At 36.3% G+C, this 21,212-nt stretch overlaps 1 protein-coding gene across 1 annotated transcript; it reads left to right on the plus strand.

The window, feature by feature from the left end:
- The first annotated feature begins 1,515 nt into the window (after positions 1-1,515).
- LOC145684855 (uncharacterized) lies at positions 1,516-17,755 on the plus strand. Its single transcript, XM_081757218.1, has 7 exons — positions 1,516-1,529; positions 6,481-6,683; positions 8,863-9,231; positions 10,588-10,811; positions 12,028-12,187; positions 15,249-15,435; positions 17,390-17,755. The coding sequence occupies exons 2-6, from the start codon at positions 6,482-6,484 to the stop codon at positions 15,383-15,385; spliced, it is 1,092 nt and encodes a 363-aa protein (XP_081613344.1). The 5' UTR covers positions 1,516-1,529; position 6,481; the 3' UTR covers positions 15,386-15,435; positions 17,390-17,755.
- Positions 17,756-21,212: the final 3,457 nt, after the last annotated feature.

Here is a 21,212-nt window from a genome sequence, read left to right on the forward strand (position 1 = left end):
ACATCTAATTTCCTCAGAAGCTGTAGCATTCGTTATAATATTGTCTTCTATCTGACTCGAAGAAAATTCTTTTGTTAATGGTACTTGGTGATATCCGCTGAGAAACAATCGATCATTTCATGATATTTACTTGTGTTAGTTTACTTTCGGAACAAATTCACGTAGACTTGATCTCTTTCTTTGTCGATGCTTGTTTTTTATTCTTCTCCCTCCTAAAACTTGGAGGTTCTGTTTCCTGTCGGTGATCGTTGCCAACAACAAGTTTTCCGGATGGGCAAAGTAAGCGCTGCAGCGAATCACAATGTACCGGATTCTTCTTAATTCCTCTGGAAGAAATGATGCAAATCGAGGGAGTAGCCACTAGTGCCGCGTCAGTTGGTGAGAGAGAGAAGCATTTCGTTTTATTTCAAACCAAACTTATGTAAACACTTTGCTGACACACTGTGCAAGACAACGAAATACATCTTCGGATTTTCGGTGCAAATATATAATCGGAGATGCGAGAAGCTGTCATCAACCATCGCGACATGACAATTGGTCCAGGCTTTTCCTCCAGAAGGTCTAGCGGACACACACCTTCTGAAACGGCTCGAAAAATGTCCAAAGGGTATTGCTGATCATTACTCAAATCTTTTAACACCATTTTGTCAGGTCGTATTTAGAGGAAGATATCAAATTCATAAATGAGGTGTTTTAGGAATTATAAATACATAAGGCAGACGAAGTCTTTAGTGGTAATATTTTGGAATAAAGGAAATGAAATCTTTAAGTTTTACGTCCCACGGTTATGCCGGTTAGGCTAAAGGAGACGGTGATGATGAGAGATGAGTGAAATGGTGGAATGAAGAAAGTGGGAGGAAACGGGAGAACCCCGAGAAAACCCACGAGCACGGTGTTTGTCCACCACAAAGTTCACTTGGCGGGGGCTGGGATCGAACCCGGAACTCCAAGCACCAGAGGTGAACGCTCTACCACTGAGCCACCATGCCCCCCTTTGGAATAAAGGAAAAGCAAAATATTACCTTCAGCAAAGCCCCTAGTAGGAAGGTTGGTTGGCCCACCGTTGGGGATTGAGTGGGATTTGGTCAAAACAGTGGGTGATGGTCGGTACAAGCCTATAGTGGAGAAACGTACGTTGGCCCACCGTTGGTTAAATGTATGGTTGGCCAACCAACTATTCTCCCGACCTTAACGCAACTATACTCGAGTTGACTGTTTTCCCAACCAAGAAATACGTTACTTTAGCGTTGGCTAAATAACGGGGAATCGCTCTACGAAAAGCATTTTTTCCCACCACACGACCACTGATTTTTATCGTTGGGTAAAGGTCGCTAACTCCAACATACTTGATGTTGGTAGAGTGCGTTACTGTTCATGCGCAGTCCTTCACCGCCATATTAGAAGTGTTGTGGTCATTGGGTTGTCTCTCTAGTTACAGAAGAAAGAGTGTGCTTTTGTAAAAAGATTTAGACCTGATGCAAAAAACCAGCACTATTCATAAGTGAAGAAGACAAGACAAGACAAGAAAGGTAAGTAGGTTTATATAATCGTTCTATATAAAATAATTTCCATACTTTTTTTTTTGTTATGGAAACATGTGGGTGAACAGGTTATGATTGTGCATGGAGTGCTAATGTAGAATAACATTGAAATGATTAATATCCATTTTAAGAAGGCAAAATTAGTTTACGTGAGCTAGTTACACTCTTCACTGGGTTACAGTACAGCAGATGTCTGCATGGAAATTAGAGTTAATAAATATTTCTGGGTTCAGTTTGGCCGATTATCTTTGGCTACAATGCATTGTTCCTGCGCATGCACATTAGGTTAGGTTAATTCTGCTCTTCCACCCAAGTGTGACATAATGCTTTGACTTTGTATAAGTTTATGCATTAGTAACGATTCTCCAGTCACTTGGAAAAAGGGAAATAGTGCCAAAATGTACTCAAAACAGCATGCAATAAACTTTAAGACATATGCCCCTTGTACTTAGATTTTGAGTGAATTGCCAAAGTCCCAACCAATTTCAGAAACTTTGCCGAATATATTGAACAATTAGGCCTAGTTTTTGTTTTCAGAGGAACAGTGTGTATCAGTTAGGAGATTTTTGTTTTTTATGTACTGGAATGGGCATTACTCGAGCACACAATTCTACCAAATTTTGACACGTTTCCTATATTTTCAAGTTATGTTAGGGCTTTGCATTCCTTTTAGCAGAGCATGCATTAAGTGAGGAGATCAGGGTTTGCCCAAGTGGGCCCTGCCCGATAAAACCCACCGGGTTTTTTCGGGTTGGACCCACTTGTAAAAAACCATCTGGGTTTTTAAGCTTTTTGTTAGTATTTTTATTGGTACAACTAAGGCGATCATATTGAAAGTGATTTTTATCAGATTTTGAACTTGCATTGGGCGAATCAGATGCTTTCATGTTAAGGTACTCAACAGCATTCAACATAAGACATTTATAAACTTTAGAATGCACTGAATGGATAAAAAGAAAAAAACTTCTCTTAGCTTGAGATAATTATAGAACAAATTAAAGTGCAGATTATGCTTATAGCCTGTTTGAAATAAAATATGCAATTTTATATTTTAGAAGATACTTTCCGTGAATAGTGTGCTCGCCAAATGCGACACCGAGAGACGTTATCCCTCACAGAGTGCCGGTACTACCAGTAAATATGTACTGCATTAGTGAAAATACTAGTATTATTTTTGGCATTAGTGCCGTAACGCCGGGCCAATTTGAAAACTGGAAAAAGCACCAAAATGCACTGCATTCGGTTATATTTTGTTGGATTACATCAAATTATGTTACTTTACGGTAGGGGCATAAAAACTACAGCACAGAAACACAAACCAACCTGTGCTAGGTGGCCATTAAAAAGCACGAATGCTGTCGAACCGAGTCAGGGCAGGGAGACCCGAGCGGAGCAAGGGGTTGCGTCCGAAGGGAGCAGGTGGGTATACGCGTAAGCGAGGGTAGTGACAACGTTCCCGTTCACTTGGAAGTCACTTATCAAAACTGAGGCTTGTAAACTTTTCCGATTTCAAGAAGAAAATCGTGCACAACAGTTTCCTGGGGTTTCGTTTCCTTAAATAAATAGTCCGCTAAATAGCCCTCGAAATGCTCTTCCTTCTTCCCCAACACCTTGCCTTTCGCGCTACAATATCATAACAAATGTATCTCTCCGCGAAATAGTCCTTCCGCCTCAACATACTGTGCCGCTTACAAAATCAAAAACAACGAAGAAAAACAACTTTCTTCACTTTTACTAGTTTTACTTACCCCACTTTCACTCATTCTTACTCGCAAACTTAAATAAATTCTTCAATTGACCGGGTAAATTTCCTAAAATTGGTCCGGTGCTACGGAACTTAACCCTTATTTATTATTATTATTATTATTATTTTATTTATTTTTGGTTACCTTTGATGGTAGCACAAGTATTCTTAAGTAAAATTTGGTTTTCCAACAACAGCTGTTTAGTCCAGTTATTTGTTGCTCCTCCTCAAATAAGCATTCTGTAGAATCAACAGCAGCAATAGCGTAAAAATTCTTGTCAAATTTAAGAAGCGTAATGCTCAGAGTTCCGAAAACCGTGTGACGCTTATTATTTCAAGTGCTGAATTCAAACTTCCATACTACTAGAAGTTTCGATGTACAGAAAAAAAAGCTTGGATTTTAGAAAGAAAAAAAAAGAAAGAAAACATCGCGAAAGAAATGCTCGGGAAATTCCCATAATTGAACACAAAGTATCGGAAGTGAACTTCACCGATAAAACTATTTATTTTATAAAACATGAGTTGTGTATTTGTTTTAAATTAATATTTTTGGCGAACGTCATTGAGGCTCCCGGGATGATTCTATCTACATTTATTCGTTCGTCTGCCTGTATCACACATACTACACGGTACTACTTTCAGTGTTTTAAGCTTAAATTTTCAGGGCACAATCAGGAGATTTTCTGTAAATTTCCTGTACAGACTTTGGCTGCATACCAATGTAAAATTTCAAAATGGCGGCCATTTTGTTCAAAATAGCGGGTGTCCACACTACAAATCAAGAGACATTGAAATATTTCAAAAAAAAAAAAAACAATTAAACCGGAAAATACCCATATGGGCCCAGGTGGGTTGTGCTTTTTCAAAAAGACCCGGTTTCTTTCAAACCCTGGAGGAGCTCCATTACTACTTGCAGATTGACTTCAGGAGGGCTCAGCAGGGTTGGCTGGTTTAAACCATGATTGAAACCTTGGTTTAAACCAGCTGGTTTTTTCAACAACAACAACAAAAAAAACTGGTTTAAACCAAAATGTTCGTAAAAGTGTAACTATTCGTAAAATTTTGATGAACACATATTTGTGGGCTATCACGTTTCACTCCCATATATTATTCGTACTATATTCAGACCTAAATTCCCCATTCTTTACTCAAAGAGATTATATTACAAAAGCAACTTTTTTTATGTGACTTTATGGATGTTTCTTTTGTGATTTTTTTATAGTTTGTTATTATTGTTATGCAACCAAAGGAAAATTCTAAACATTGTTTCGTTTTAATAATGTTTACTATTGATAAAATACATCGAAGTACCGTACTTTTTCGGGGAATGGGGTCATACAAACCCCACTGGAGGCAATTATTGAAATAACAAGAATCTTTGGTAACTATTTTTGTATAAATTGGTCAGAGCTTAAGTGGACTCAATTCGTATCTTTATTCACTTTTCTTACTGATATGCAAAGTAAGTAGTTATATTTCTTTAACTTGGACTAATAAAAGTCGTAGTGAACTGACTTTGACCAAATTAGTCCTTCTGTAATCTGTAGTACTTTGAAATTGTCCATATGTAATTCTGTATAATGGTTCCATTTGTGCAATTGTTTATCTTTTTGTCCTGTCCTAATGACTCTTGATGATTATATTGGCAAATATGTAAAGATTAGTCAACGTATTTTTACCAGGAGTCCTTCGTGAGTGAGTCGGCAGACGTATCGCATTTGTGGCCAATTAGTCCCGGTTTCGAGTTCAAATAGAGGACAATTTCTCTTGGATGTAAGCCGAGAAGAAGTTTGGATTCCGCTTTAACCTTATGTGACCCCTTCCAGCATAACCCGGTTGTTGCATACTAACACCAAGGCGAAAAAAGCTTATTTCTGTCCATATGTGATACAAATACATAGAGCAAATTATTTAAACAAAAAAAAAAAAAACTGGTATAAACCAAAAACACCGGGTTTAAAGCAAAAAAAACCTGTTTTTTTGGTTTTTCAATAAAAACCATGGTTTTTGCCAACCCTGGGGTTCAGTATAAATACAGTGTGGACGTATGGCACACAAACTACAATGCACAAAACACGAACTAACTTGTACTAGGTGGCCACTAAGAAACACGAATGCTGTCTGAGTCAGAGCAGGGAGGCGCGAGCGAAAGCGAGGGGTGCGTCCGTACGGGGCAGGCGCGTCAGCGACGGAGGGTGTACGCATAAACGAGGGTAGTGGAGACGCACACTTTCTCTCACTCAAAATTCATTTAAATATGCTGTGCACTGACAGTAATTTCTTACATTCACACTTCCATTCTTTCATAAAAGATGTTTCACATCGTATTTAGCTATAAATTTTCTTTTTGGTAAAACATTCTGCTCGAGTGGAACCGCGAAATATGTGCTAGGCCTGGTTGTTGGCTATTTATTGTGTTTTTAAGTAGCACTGTATCTGTACGTGGAAGGAACTATGAGCTGTAAGACACGTGTCCTTCGTACCTCTGCTGTCACATAAGGAAGTTAAGGCTAGACATACTTATTTGTATCCACATGTTACTATTTAAACCAAGAAAACCAGCGTATTAAACCATAAAAACTTTCAAGAAACAGGGTTTTAACCAACCCTGTTTTATTGGGTAATTAAATAGGATGATAATAATTAGCTACTTCATTAATTTGTAAAATATGTATTAGAAAAAGGTTTCGGGGCGCGGAAAGTGAAAATACAGGAAACGGTTAAGGTAATTTTGTAGTTTAGGTTGTCAAGGCGGAGGGGGGGGGGGAGGTATTTAGATCAAATATACAGAAAAATTCCTCTGAAAACGAACGATTTAGGACTCACCTAAGCATTTTTTTTTTTTAATAATTTGACGAGAACTCATGACAAAAATTGTGAATGTAGTTTGTTCTCAAAATGTTCTTTATAAAAGAGTTTATCTGATCAGCCTTTATATATACACACTTCATTTCCAAGTTTCATCTCCTCTGTTAACCTGCTTCGAGAAAGCAAACGTGGCGCATCAATGTGTATTGTAACTCACTTATACGTGTAAACCATGCGTTCAAATATGTATTTGTGGGCCTGTCTCGAAATATTATATTTATATTTTTATATTTAAGGTGTTTTATATTGTAATGTATTGTATTGTTGTATTTGTTTCTCTTCTTTCTTTATCCAATAGCATATTATAAGTATACACGTTGATTTCAGGATGTTTCATGTGGTGGAATTTGACGAAGAATCTGGGGGTGGCTTGGGGATTGTTCATTCGGAATGGCTAACTCCTCGAAAGACGGAGAGTTTCTGGCCACCTTGTAAAGAATCAAAAAGATTCAATAAACTTTTGGAAGATGGCGTAATTCCTGAGGACTCTTGGAAGCTGTATAAAATCAGAAAAGTTCATTACGTAACAGGTTAGTTAATTATCTTTCCTTTGAGCTATGGTAGCGACCCTGCATTTACAAAAGTATATTCCCCTCCACGCTTTCCAGGATAGCGGCTGGACAGGACGTTTGGGCGCTACCATTTCACCGCGGACGTTTGGGCGCGAAATACATAGTAAAAATTACAATTTACGATATATAAAGTAAGCTAGGCACTGAAAACTAAGCGCGAATCAAGATATATATATATATACATTTCCTGCACTTCTGTCTTTATCTCACCTCATTTATCTATCTATTTTCTATCTCTACTTTATTTATTAATCTAAATTAAACAGTTTAATGCGATTGTGACATTTGTTGCCTAACATCGTCATGGCTTGATTTTTCGCTTGTTCACGATTCTTAAAATTTGTTTTCTTTCGTATTACGTTGCCAAACTCTTCTCTTCTCTCCAAGTCCAATAAAGAACTACCAATAAAAGATTTCCGCGCACTCGAGTTGAGGAAAGTGGCCCCGCGTAGCGTAGTCACTAACGCGCTCACCTTCGGTGCGAGTGGTCTCGGGTTCGATTTCCGGTGGGGGCACTCGATCGAGAAAGTGTAACACGCTCTTTCAGGCCAGCCAGTCTGAATGAAGTTTTCCTGGGTTTTCCTCATTCACACCAGCAAATGCCGGGGTACTACCCTAATTTGTAGGTTCCAGGCCGCTTCTTTCCTTCCCTTTCCCCTGATAGTGTGCTCGCCGAGGGACGTCTTCCCAAAAAACGTCACGGGCTAAATGGCCTTAGATGCCGAGAGCCCAGATATCTAAAACTTCTAAATCCTAATAGAGTTGAGGGAGAGATGTTAATACAGAGTGTCTAAGACATTGAGTTTAGGAACTGCAGTGTGCTGTATTACTGGTATCACTTTATATATATATATATATATTAACATTCCAATATAAAAGTCAAAACTTAACATACTTTTTTCGTCTCATTGTAAGCATTTAAACTGGCGAAAGTGGGGAAAGGAAAAAAAAGAACGATTTCAAAGTGAAAAATAATAGTTAAGTGTACATATATTGATCATTTAGCCACTAAAGATGTGTTTTTGACATTCACTTATTGCATAACTGCAGAAGTAGGTTTAAAGTTTTTTTTTTTTTTTTTTTAATAATGAAATAGTCTCACTACGTATGTAATGCAGTCAATCATATCTAGTCTGGTCTACTTATCTTTGGCTTGAAAATTTATCAAATAAAAAGTACACTTAACTTGGTTGAAACTTAAATTTACGAAATTTAATTGTTAATTAAGTTTTTAGAATTTTGAAAGTTCAGTAATTCTAGTATGTAAAACAAAATCAAGTATAATTCAAGGACTTCCACGACAGTAAACATCTTGTGATATCTTGATTCGAACTTAGTATTCAGCGCCTAACATAATGACTTTTTAATTTAACTCGCGTCCAAACGTCTGTCGCCCAAATGGCTTCGCGTCCAAACCTCCGGTGCCCAAACGGCGGAACCCAAACGTCACGTGCCGGATAGCGGAATATAAATACCACCTTGAAAAATGGCATTATTATTTTAGCTACTGCTATTATTATTTGGTATGCAGTGCAGTAAATACAAAGATATTCCCCTCCGTCCGGACATGTTAGGATACTGACTTTTTTTCTTTAAGAAACATTAGCTGTCTGTGCCGTTTTAAAACGGTCGAATTAATGACCCTACAATTCATATCCTATATTGCGAAAAGGAAATGTCCCGTTTGAAATAATCACGCAATGGGTTCGTTTCCCCGGCTGGAGCTCATGCGTTTCGGATTCCACGTTAACAAGTTGGTCCACGTCTCATAGCCTCGCTGCTGAACGGGACGTTAAACTCAAAATCAACGCAATGAATCTCTTGAAAATTATTAGCTTTATTCACTTACATTAAATATACTTGGTTTTCTTTCTCATTAGAAATTAAACATATCGTTCCAGCCTGACAGCTACTATTACATTATATTACGCTCCTAAGTAAACACTTCCAAATTAACTAATTAGGAAAATATTTTTTTTTTTTTTTTTTTACTAATTTTCAATTTTATTTTATGTCGGAAGCTGCACTTCATTCACGTTAGCTTTGCATCAGAAGTTCTATCTATTGTAATAGACTTAGTGGAAGATCTTATTAACGAAATTTCCACGTCCTTTATCCATGTAATGTATCTCTTCAGGTGACCTATTGATTGCACGAAGAAAAGAAAGGGATGCTCAGTATACTTCGGATTTGTTAAGTGATGCAGAGGAAGTTAAAAGAAAGAGGAAAACTAGTCGTAATGCACAATATGTGGAAAGTGATGACACAAGTGAAGAAGATGATAGTCAACGAACCCAGAAAATAATTTATCCACGTATGAACTCTAGAGAATTGTTCAGGGAATCAGAGGCCCATTCAGTTTCGTCACCTTCAGAAAGTAACCAAAATGCAATTGGGAGAAATGCAGGAAAGTCTTCAAGTGCCATTGGAGGCGAGGATGGGGCGACCTTCAGCGCTGAAGAAACATCTTCATTAAGCCCAGAACAATCGAAAATCAACACGGTCGGTATGTACTTCCTTCTTTTAAAATGTAAATTTTTGGCGTTCAGACTTCAGGGACGTATTTCGGGTGTTCCTCCCCCCCCCCATCTGCACCCAAGGTTGAAAACCCTGTGCATTTTACATAACTTGAGTCGAAATTTATGCATCTCATTCCGTAAACTAGTTCTGAACCGGCCGATTTTACACACACACACACACACACACACACACACACACACACACACATATATATATATATATATATATATATATATATATATATATATATATATATATATACGTTCCTGCCAGATTTCAATAACTTTCGTGAATACAGTGTATCATTTTGTTGAATGTTGATGTACTTTTTCCTCAAAGCATGAAAAGTATGAAAAAGTGTTTGGGATTGCAATCAGTTAAAGATTGGGAATCAATTCGAAATTTAATCCCAATTAGGAAATTTGCTATGAAAATTCATAGCTAATTAACATTTAACTCTAATTCCCAATGTTTTTCTCAGGTCTCAAGATGTATTATCCAAAGCGAAAGAAATTATTAAATTAAAGATAACACTGTTTAAAAGAAAAAGTTAGTATTTTCCACCCTGCACCAGACTCCCGCGTGGTGCAGAGCATGTTTGCGGTCAGTAGATAAGCTGGACTGAACGGCTGAGAGGAGAAATTAGAATACCCAAACTGTAAGATCAGTATCATAATATCGGGTTTAGAAAGCAGGCATATAAATGAGTATATCCTAGAATTGTACATTCAAAAATATGTTGCAATGAATGCATTTGAGGCTGGCAGAAGTAAACTCCTTCACCCATTAGCTACTATATCTTTGAAATCAGAAATGGTTGGTTGGTTTTATACTTTCTATGAAACTGAACTGGTGCAAATATTTATTAATAAATGAATAAAATTCTGAAAACAAAGTTCAGAAATTATTAATAGTACTATTTTTAACTCTTGTGTACTACCATGGGGTCTTTTGGAACCCCAGATTTGTTTCTCATGTTACAGCTGTTAAACAAGTGAGGTTACAATTCATCTTTTCTTGCAGACTATCTCGAGTGTATGCTAAAGATGCATACTAAATATTTAAGTTGTCTCTTTGATGGTTCTGCGTAAAGAACATAATTTAGGTGGGATTCTAGAAGACCCCATGTAATTCCTGTGTAAAAGTGTTCTTGATAGTACACAAGGGTTAACATTCTTAAACAAAAAATGCCAAAATTATGAGCATTCGAAATCGTAATGTTGCAAAAAAAGAAAAAAAAATGTTTAAAGTTATTTTCCTTCTATATTTCTTTTTTTTTTTCTTTCTATTTCTTAAAAGTTATTATATATGCAATACAGGTTATACTTCATTTTTCCCGCAGGTTTCACGGTTATTGCTAAGCATTTGGCGAACATTAAGGGACGTCTGGAACGTATAGAAGAAACCCAGTCACGCATACTGGAATACATCCACGGAAATTTACGTTCACCGGGAATTTCGCAACCACTGGTATTACCCGACGGTCTGACTCTACCCTGTGAAACTGTATCATTGGTTAAATCACTGGAAGAATGGGCACACAATGAAAATAATGCTACAAGTTTGGTAGGTTTTGAGCTCACTGTAGTATTTTAGACAGTAATTTCCGTATTTTTATATTATACGGGGTGATACTTCCCATTAGGTATCTTACATTTGTTCATTGACACGTGGCAACTTGAAACTGAATAAACAAAGTGGGTCATAATTTCCTTTGTAATTTCGAACATTGATAATGCAGCAACTATGATAGAAATAAACTTTTTCATACCAGCAATTGGCATCTCTTCTAGTATGAATTATATATAACATGCCTCATAAATTGTTCATATATTAAGCCGCTACAGAGCAGTCAACGACCTTAACGTGTCATGTTGGGGCGTGTGTGGTAGAAACATTCGGCATCTGTTTCTATGAATGTCTCAGTTGTTGTAATATGAATATTCACAACCGCGGAAGCAATTATGAATAACTTCGTTCCAGTATACATAACCTAATGAAGCCTATAGGGCATATCTTATTTTATAGAGACTTGGATTTGCGTTCGTTGTATTTTGGGCACAAGTTCGGCTCCGCCATCCTAACAGGGACTTTCAGGATTTTCCCACCAGGAGAATTTTAAGACTATGCCTATAGAAAATGGTCATGACTTAAACATTTTCCCGCATCTTAAGCTGTTATGTAACGTGTGTGTTGTATCTAGATTATAAACAAAATGTTATACACAATGCAATGGAAATATCCCTGAAGTAGCATCCCTGCTTCCTTTGTTTTTGTATCATAAGAAAATAATTATTTATTCAGTGTTGGCGAAATGATTAAAGAGAAATAAGTTTTTCATTGTATATTTGCTACACATTTTAAGGTTCTTTATGCTTCATTATGCTTTTAAAATTCTGTTCGTCATTATTTTCATGTTTGGAAATAATAGCATATTTTACTGTTTGCCTTATCCGGCTAGTTGTTACGGGATGTTTCATATTAAAAATGTTCTGTTTCCGTTCTTTCGTGTGCAAATTGTACTGCTCTGTGCACTGGTGCAAATATATGCTATCTAAACATCTCTAAGTAGTGGTATTTAAGAACCTGGAAAAGTCAGGAAATTTGATTTTGCCAAACGAGCAGGAACCCTTTCATCTATTACTTCTAGTTTTCTTCGTTTCTATGTTAGGCAAGGAAAAAAATGATATTTTTAGTTCATTGTGTCCTGCTATTCGTTAGTAACAACTATTGTATTGGTAATATGTATAATTATAACTGCTTTTATTATATTTGCTTACAGCAAATAGCTTTGAGTACCTTGGGTGGTAAAAGTGTTGAGAAGTTAGTGAGACGAATGTTAGAAAAAGTATTCAGTAACGACGCAGCAAAGAAATTCAACTGGACCGGTAGAAAGGGTAAAGAAGCACTAAGAACCCTGAGAATAATGCAAATACTGAAAGGTATGCTTTGATTGGAAACTCCTGTCTAATATGCACTTTGTTTGAGGACAAATTTTGGACAGTCACCACTCCTATCAAGTACATTGAGCAAAATGCCACCTTCCCCTCCTTCCTCCCGCAATCTGAGGTTCATATGTGCGTTATTGTTGTGACTGAATCTTGTGTAGGTTCCATTCGTGGATAACAGACCTGTAGGATTTACTTACTATTCATTGATGCTCGTTTCCTCCGATAATATGCGCGAAACACAACTTGCACGCTTTACAAATTCAGGGGTGAAAACGCAAAGGGGCGTAACTTGAAAAAAAAAGTGCGTTTTTCTATTATGACTTCCACGTGTTCTATCAACTGTTAAAATGCAGTATCTCACTTCATTATAGTTCCGGCGATATAAAGATTTAAAAATCAAATTTCCCGTAGAACTTTAAATCGCTCTGCTGTAAACTTGGGAAAAATCCAGATACCCCACTTCGAAATGACGGCCTAAATTTCGTTATAGTTTCCTCGTTGGCTTTTGTCACTGCTTAGATTTTCTAATATTTGACCTGTCGGTATCTTGGACAAGGACCACATGAATGCTCTTTCATTTATTTGGCTTATCACTCAGTTGTTGCTACTAGTACTTACCAAGACAGTTTCTGTGCGGTCATGCAATGAGAGTGCCTAGCTAGATTACATGCAAAATAACGTAACCTTACACAGCTGCTTTCTAGCTTTTATAGTAAAACTTAATGAATCAAATTTGCTGCCAGGTGACATAAAATTTGTCTTCTACGCCATATTAGGACCAACTGGTCCCAAGTTAATTATTATATAACCGTTTATTACAAGTGTCGACAAAACGCACGGTGACTACCTTCAACATGATGGTCATAAGGCGTTCGGTCCTCATGTTATTATTACTCCATCGTAAGGTATTGCCCGATTTCTCCAGCAATGTTGAAAATATGACATGTCCAGACTTTTGCCTCGGCCTGCATACATGTAGAATTTTTACAATTAACAATTTGAAAAAAAAATAGTTAATTTTACTGTTATTACTATTAATATTTAGCTTTATAAGAATTTTTCTTTCCCCCAATACAGTGAATTTTGAATTTTATTTTTATTTTTTTATTTTTATTTATTTATTTATTTAATTTTATTTAAATGTCAAAAAATTTGAAATAAGTTTTAAACGATGTCCAAAATTTACATATCGTGAACTGTTGCTTCCAAATAGAAGTGAGATTACCAAATGTGAATGTTTTAATAAGTATAGTAGATTTGTTTAACAGACTCATTACCTTATCGGCATCATCCTTGTTCTCCATGCTGCAATAGATTATTGACAGTAAGTTGCATTACTACTTCGACTATGTCTTCTCTCTTCACTTTCTTTCTTTTCAAGTCTGTTCTAAAGATAAATGTTCTGTATTCAAGTTATTCGTTGCATGTCAGAAAAAGAATTCTGAATAACGCTCGTTAGTGTGAAAACCCATCACATTTATTACACTTCTATATCAATTTTTTTCAGCCAAAATGCTTCAAAGGGAACTTTTAAGCATAGAGCGAAGTTCAACATTAGTCCCCATCATTCGACTACACAGTATTTTAATTCGCTATACTGGTTCGATCCCAGCTCGTGCTGTGTGAACTTTGTGGTGGACAAACACCGAACTCGTGGGTTTTCTCGGGATTATCCCGTTTTCTCCCACTTTTTCATTCCACCATTTTATTCATTTCTCATCATCATCATTTTTGCCTAACCATCATATCCGTGGGACGTAAAACTGAAAGATCTCATTTTCATTTAATTCGCTATACGTTACAGGGAATAGCCAATTTTCTCTCGAAAATAAATTACAGGTTTCTCAGATCCAATTTTGGTCCATTAATTTTAAATTACTCGGATGTTCCGTATAGCAACAGTTAACTTGGATTCACGGTACCATCTCGACATTTAGTCCATGGTTGGGAAGATCATTATTGAAGTAAGATTTTTTCCAAACTCTGTAAACAACTAATACTGCACTCACTGACATAGAACACTGTATCATTTTGTTATGCATAGATGAAGAATTTTTTACTTTTTTTGGATTCGAATGAAACTGCAGACTAACCATTAAATCACATTTATTTGTTTATTGATTGAAGAGAACCTTACAAAATTAAAATATTGAGGAGGAATTTATTGAAGTAAGATCTTTTAGCAGTCCTTCTAAAAACCAACTAACACTAACTCAGTGATATAAAACTCTCTCTCTCGGGTTTCCCCGTAGCCGTCGTTACGGTTACAGCGCTCGCCTTCAGTGCGCGTGGTCGCAGGTTCAAATTCACCTGGGAACCTAATGCCTCGGATAGCAACTCGAGTAGTGGTTCAGATCCCACCTTAAAGTTTAGGTTCTGTCTCTATATAGCCTCGCTGCTGAAAAGGGACGCGAAATTCCCACCAAACAGACAAAAACATTATGTCTTACGTTATTCATGGATGAAATCTTCCATCCATAAATAGCAAGAGAGAATGTGTTTATGTCAGTGACTGTAGTGTTGATTGATGTTTGTAGGGACTGGAAAAATCTTACATCATTAATATCCTCCACAACCATGGAGCAAACGTCGAGATGGTACAATGAATACAGGCTAGTTGGTATAGGAAATATCCGAGTGATTGCAAGCGTATGGACCGAAATCGGATCTGGTAACAAGGATCGGAACATTAACACGTCATTTGTGTTTGCGACCATTTAGTACTGTTTATAGGAGAATGGCAGTAAAACTTTTACTTCCTACGTCGAAGGTCAGGATACCAATGTCGGTAATCATCCTGACTGAGTTTTTCGGCGGGTTTTCTCAGTCCCAAAGAGGCAAGTGATATTGCATCTGAATGGCAAGGGACGTCAGATCTCAGGTGTGACGACCTTCGACCGTAATGTTCACTTGGCTACAAAATATTAAAATTAAATTCTCTTCAGAATATTCCGATTAATTTAACAGTGAACGATTGTACTTTTTAATTCATAAGTGTTCTATACATTGCGTTATACATGTTAATTACATTGAAACTTTGTAATCATTCCAGATGGCGTTCGGCGGGTAATACCATCAGCAACCGATGATCAAATAGAAATGCACGTAAGGAATTGGTTTAAATACTCCATCGACAGAGACGGTGGGCGGGAACGAAGACGACCATCCTCTGCGAGTGGGGAATCTTAAGAAACAACTAATACATTTTTAAAAAAGACAGAAAAAGAAGCATTTTTTCGGTAAGTTATTTCGATGTAAAGTAATTGTATTTAAGATGGATAGATTTAAGTTAATATTCTTTAAGTCATAATTTTAGTGCGTTTAACATTAACCTGCCGCTAATTTCACCGTTTTACTGTAATGTCTTCACAATAGATAAATGAATCGAAAATTATCACTTAACTCTGTATGAGCTTATTCCGTTAAAAAAAAAAAAAAAATGAGGTGCCGTTCAAAAATTTTGTAGCTCCTGATCCGAAAACTAATTATCGGCCAAGATCGCTATCTTTTGCTGCTTTTTTTTTTTTTTTTTTTTTGAGGGGGGTTCATTCCTAAAATTCTCTTTATCTTTTAATATGTTGTATAATATGTATAACAATAAATTTGTTTTGTTGTGATACCAAGTAGGATCTATTGCAATAACTGAAAAAAATCGGTAGGAATTGGTATGGGCAGCTGTAATGTTCGCTCGTCATAACTTTCATTATGTTAAACTTTCAAATATTTTTGCGTTTGAGGGTGTAAAATTCACAATTTGCATTCTCACAGTTGCATATACATTTACACATTATTTTGAAAAGTTTCTCATTGTTTTATTTTTCATTTTATTGAATTCAAAGAAATATTGAGAAATTCCATTAAAGTATCGTTTTTTTTGTTTGTTTGTTTACTAAACTTTTAGGAGCGCTTATTTTTTTTTTCGAAATTTATAGAATCAATTTATTGCCATTTTTTTTAAGAATTCTTAAGTTACAGCTGCTCGTTGTGCAGAAGGATGGCTAATCTTGTAGTGTTTTATATAAAGAAATTTAACGTTAGTGTATAATATTATTTGAAGATGTATTATAAAGTCTCTTCACTAGCTCAAAAGGCAATTCCTTGGATAACTTACACTAGTCTACTATTATTAGCCTTTTGTATGGCTCTGTGTCTACTGTATAGTGTTACAAACGGAAAGTTCTTGATCTTTGGCAGCACACAGGTTGAGAATCACTGCCCCAAGTCTTTATTTAGTTTTTACGGGCATTCATCATCAGTACACCATTATGTTATTAAATGTCGCGGGTCAGGGAAAATAGGTGATCTTGCACCTGGAAATCAGGGAAAATGATAAAAGTAATTTGTAAGAACCCTGTGTTGGGTTAAATTCTTATTTTAAAATTCAGCCATTCATTACTTTTATAAACGTCATTTCTAGCGTATTGATTATAATACAATGTCACTAAAATGACGTTACATACTTGTTAATATTGTTGATAAATAATAACGCAGGCATGATTATGACGGGAATTTCCTGGTCTAAAAAATACACTAATAGAACCGCACAACTCTATACGCAAAGTACTATTTCGATTCCCAAATATACTTCGTATAGGAGTTGTAGATCTTGTCCTTTATAACCCCATTGCTGGAAATACGTGAAGGCCAAGTTAATTTATTTCTGTCCATACGTATTGTTTTTTTAAATCAATCACAGAAACAGGTTGACTTTTTATTTTTTGTAAGAAAACGTTTTTTGCCAAAACTGGTTCGCAACACTTATTACAAGAGAAAAATGTTATTTAAAAAAGATTGAAATAAAAGAACTGCCAAATGAAGTTTTAAAAATATTTTTTCCACTTCATTATTTATTTCGATAGGTTTTAAGGTGTTAAGTGTATATGGCACAAGTCGGAAGGACAAAGGGCTCTGGTAGCGTCTGTTTTGAAAGTTTTATTCCAGTATTCATCTGAGGTGTACATGAAAATTTCTACCCAGTATTGACATTCGCGAAGCACAGAATTTGCAAATGCTAAACCAGTGGTAGAATGGACCTTTATTTGTTTACTTTAGAAAATCGCGAACTACAAATGTATTTAAATTATATTTTATAAATTAAGTTCGGCTGTTTTCACTTTGTACATATGAAATATATATTACGTTGCATTGGAGGGGATTGTTTGTGCTAATAAGCTACTTAACTTTTATTTGCAGTTCTGGTTGAGATGAGAGGCCAGCTACTGAACCTACATCCAATTCTTCGATTTTAAAAGGACAGCTAAATAGTTGAAAAATGGAGGAAACAGTGGAAAAAGAAAACTTTGGAGATTCTGCGAGATCTAAGCGCCGCAAGATTCAAAAGGAGTATGAAGAAATTGTTAATGAATACAAATTTCTCTCTGCAGAAGTAATAGGACAAGAAATAAAGAAAACTAATAAACTAGATTCAGATAACAATGCGAATGAAACTTCGTGCAGAAATGATAATCAAGTTCTACGTGTCAGTGACCTCGACATTTCAGAGGTATCCAGTGAATATGATAATTCTAGTGATTTTGGAATGTGGAGTGATAGTTCACATGGTGAAGTTCCTGATTCTTTGGAAGTGAAGTTAGTGCAGTGGGCAAAGGAATATAACATAACTAATACAGCCACTATACCAATCTGTTACAAATTTTAAACCAATATTTCCCTCAACTTCCTTTAGACGCACGAACTCTATTACATACACCGTCTTGCTCCAATGTAGATACACGTGCAGGGGGTCTATTTAAATACTTTGGCATAGAACATAATATTGTGAAGAAAAAGTCATCAGGTTTGATTCCATGTATTTATCCATTTGTAAATTCCAAGTTGTTGGTAGAAAATGAGGGAACATGTTTGGTAACTATTACAATTAATGTAAATGGTTTACCTTTACATTCGAATTCAACCAAATGTTTTTGGCCTTTAATGGGAATTGTGGATCAGGCAGTGATAAAACACCAGTTTTTCAAGTGGACATTATTATTAATTTTAAAAGTGAAAAATGTGTGACAGGACTCGAGATCAACCCAGGTCCTTAGGTTTATCGCGCCTGTGTGCTAACCAACTTCGCCACCCAGTCGATCCATTTTCCAGTCACACAATTTACACTTTTGAGTACGGTGTTCTTTTTTTTTTCAGACTATATGCAGAGTCAGGATACCACAACTTTCTGTTGTGATTGGACTTCCCAGCAGACACTGGGGTAGTCCAAACTCAACGAAGTTGTAGTACACTCCATGTGGTCTGAAAGAATTACAACACCGTCCTCAATAGTTGAAATTGTGTGGTTGGGAGTTAGATCGACTGGGTGACGCAGTGAGTTAGCACATAAGCATGATGAGCCTAAGGTCTCAGGTTCGATTATTGGTCCAATCACACATTTTCTACTTCAAAATTATGTCTGCACTTGCGGAGGCTTGGTGTAAAAATCGGAAGTCGCCCTAATTTCTTTATTGAGATATTTTTATTTTCTATAGTCCCTACTTTTCGAGTGTTGACTTTGTGATGAAGTATACTTTTAAGAGGCCCCGTCACAGCGAAATTAAAATACTGCTAATTTTACAGTAATTATGTGATATCTTCAAATAGATAAAAGAATCGAAATGTGGAACAAGAGCGCCCTAGACAATATTATTTTGCATTAGATACCGTTATCACGAATCACCTAGTAGCTTTGCGTTTGCAGCCATTTGTAAACGCAAAAATAAGTGCCGATTCTTTAAATGGCTAGAAATCGAAAGCAGATAAGTGAGTCGTGATAACGGTATCTCATGTAAAATAATATTGTGTAGCGAGCTCTTGTTCCACTTTTCGATTACTTTTATCTGTTTGAAGATATCATAATTACTGTAAAATCAGCGATATTTTGATTTCGCCATGACGGGGCCTCTTAATTTTAGAAAGAAAGCAACGTTTATTGAACTTTAAGCTGTACGTACACAGGCCGGGGGGAAGGGAAACAGTAGGTATGTTTTATCCAAATCATCATCTTGTGCCTTATAAAATCGAATCGAACCTTTAATGACTCTTTGAATTTCCATTCGCACTGTTAGGTCTACTTGTCTTTTCCTATGATGTAGCGTTTTTTTTTTTAATTTATTTGCTTTCTTGGATTTATAAGATAAAAAGGCATTTACTTGTTTTATCTGATCAGAATATTAAGTTGTGTATGTTAAGAAATTATGAAATATATAGGTTTACTAGCCGGTTACACATCTCAACGTTTTTCTTGTAATGTTACAACATATGTATGGGTAGGAAGTAGACACTCAGACGTGTTGTATATAATGCTGGTATTTCAACATGGATCCAGATTTAATATGCATATCTCATTGTTGTTTACAATGAACAGTTACCACTATTTTGTTTCTGTTATTGTAGTTTTTTACATTTAAGAAGATTGTAATGTTGTAAAACAAATGATTTTGCAACTTGCAATTATAATAAAAATTATGTAGTGGAAACTTAAGAACAGTGTTTAATTTATTTCATTAATTAATACTGATCTCTTTTCAATTACTTTGTTATTGCAGTAGTATTGTGGATTGGTATATAAGATAGCAAGGAAAAGTTCCTCAATCTCTAATGGGTATAATGCGTGTTTGTTATTTGGCTGTTTGTCTATTGATTTTTATTTTTCAATAATATGCTTGGTTAGTACTAGTATCCATTAAAACGCAGTTCTGAACAGAACAAAATAAATTATATTAATAACTATACGTTACAGTTTCAAGGACCTAACGTCCTCTTTATCAGACGCAAACATTGAGAAAAGACTGTTGACAGCAGATCTTATCAACTGATGGTTATTTAATGGTTAATGGTTTTCCAGAGCGTTTTAATTGTTATATATTATCCAGAACCATGGAGTTTATTGTTTAGTACTAGTATAAATGTACAATCGGAAGACGTCGCATCCTGATCCAACATGTAAGTATTCCTCTTTAGTGTTTTCCTACATTTTTGCACATGTAGGGGGCTTTACCCCCTCCCTCTTGCCCAATTTTCCTCTCCAATGAACTTGGTATGTACTTTGAACGAATAAATAATCATTGAAAGTTTCATTTGAGTCGGTTCAGATGTTCGAAAGTTGTCGTGAGACCAACACACAATACAAATGCTGAGCGAGTCGAATCTCAGACTGCTTCACACATTCAATAATCCATATTTTCAGTCTTCCGAAGTTAGCCCAGCCAAACCTCTACGTTGAATGGTAGTTCATCATCAATTGCTGTCGTGTGCGCAACCAAATGTAGCATAATTCCCTGACGTTCCCTAAAGTGTCTTCGCTGCGGATGAGGTAGGGTGGAGATGCATTCGGTTCGACACATTTTACTTTTTACATGGTATTCCTGATACTCAGATCTGTTATTTATTTAGGCATGAGTTATTATTTATATAGTAATAACGCAAATACACTTGATAATATCTGCGTCATTATATATGAATAATAACTGTGTAAATAAATAACATCCGAATATCTCAGGAATACCATATAAAAGGTGCCAAACCGAATGCATCACCACCCTACCCCATCCGTCGCAAGGACACGTCGGGGAGCGTCAGGGAATAATGCTAGATTTGGTTGGGTAAACGTCAGCGTTTGGATGGTGAACCACCATTCAACGTCGAGGTTTAGTTGGGGTAACGTAGGGAAACTGGTGGGATTTGGTTGGGTGAATGAAGGCCCAACATTCTCAAGGTTGTTGGGGTTTAGTTGGCCCAACGTTGGGAGATGGTTGGGAATTGGTTGGGCAAACGAAGGCCCACCCTTCTTTTGGTTGAGGAATAAGTGGGTAATGGTTTGGGTGGGAATTGGTTGCCAAAGCGGCCAAACATGACGTTGGGCCACCGTTTGTATGTCGCATTACCACCATTTTCCCAACGTTGGGCCAATCGATTTTGCTACTAGGGGTACTTATTGTTATTATCCAGATCGAAATAGAGACAAGTTGAAAGATCTGTTATTATATATATTGACGATAAGCGCGAAATGGACACGAGACGC

Source organism: Thermobia domestica, chromosome 5, assembly GCF_964235325.1.
Source record: "Thermobia domestica chromosome 5, izTheDome1.hap1.1, whole genome shotgun sequence".
Taxonomy (NCBI): Eukaryota; Metazoa; Arthropoda; class Insecta; order Zygentoma; family Lepismatidae; genus Thermobia; species Thermobia domestica.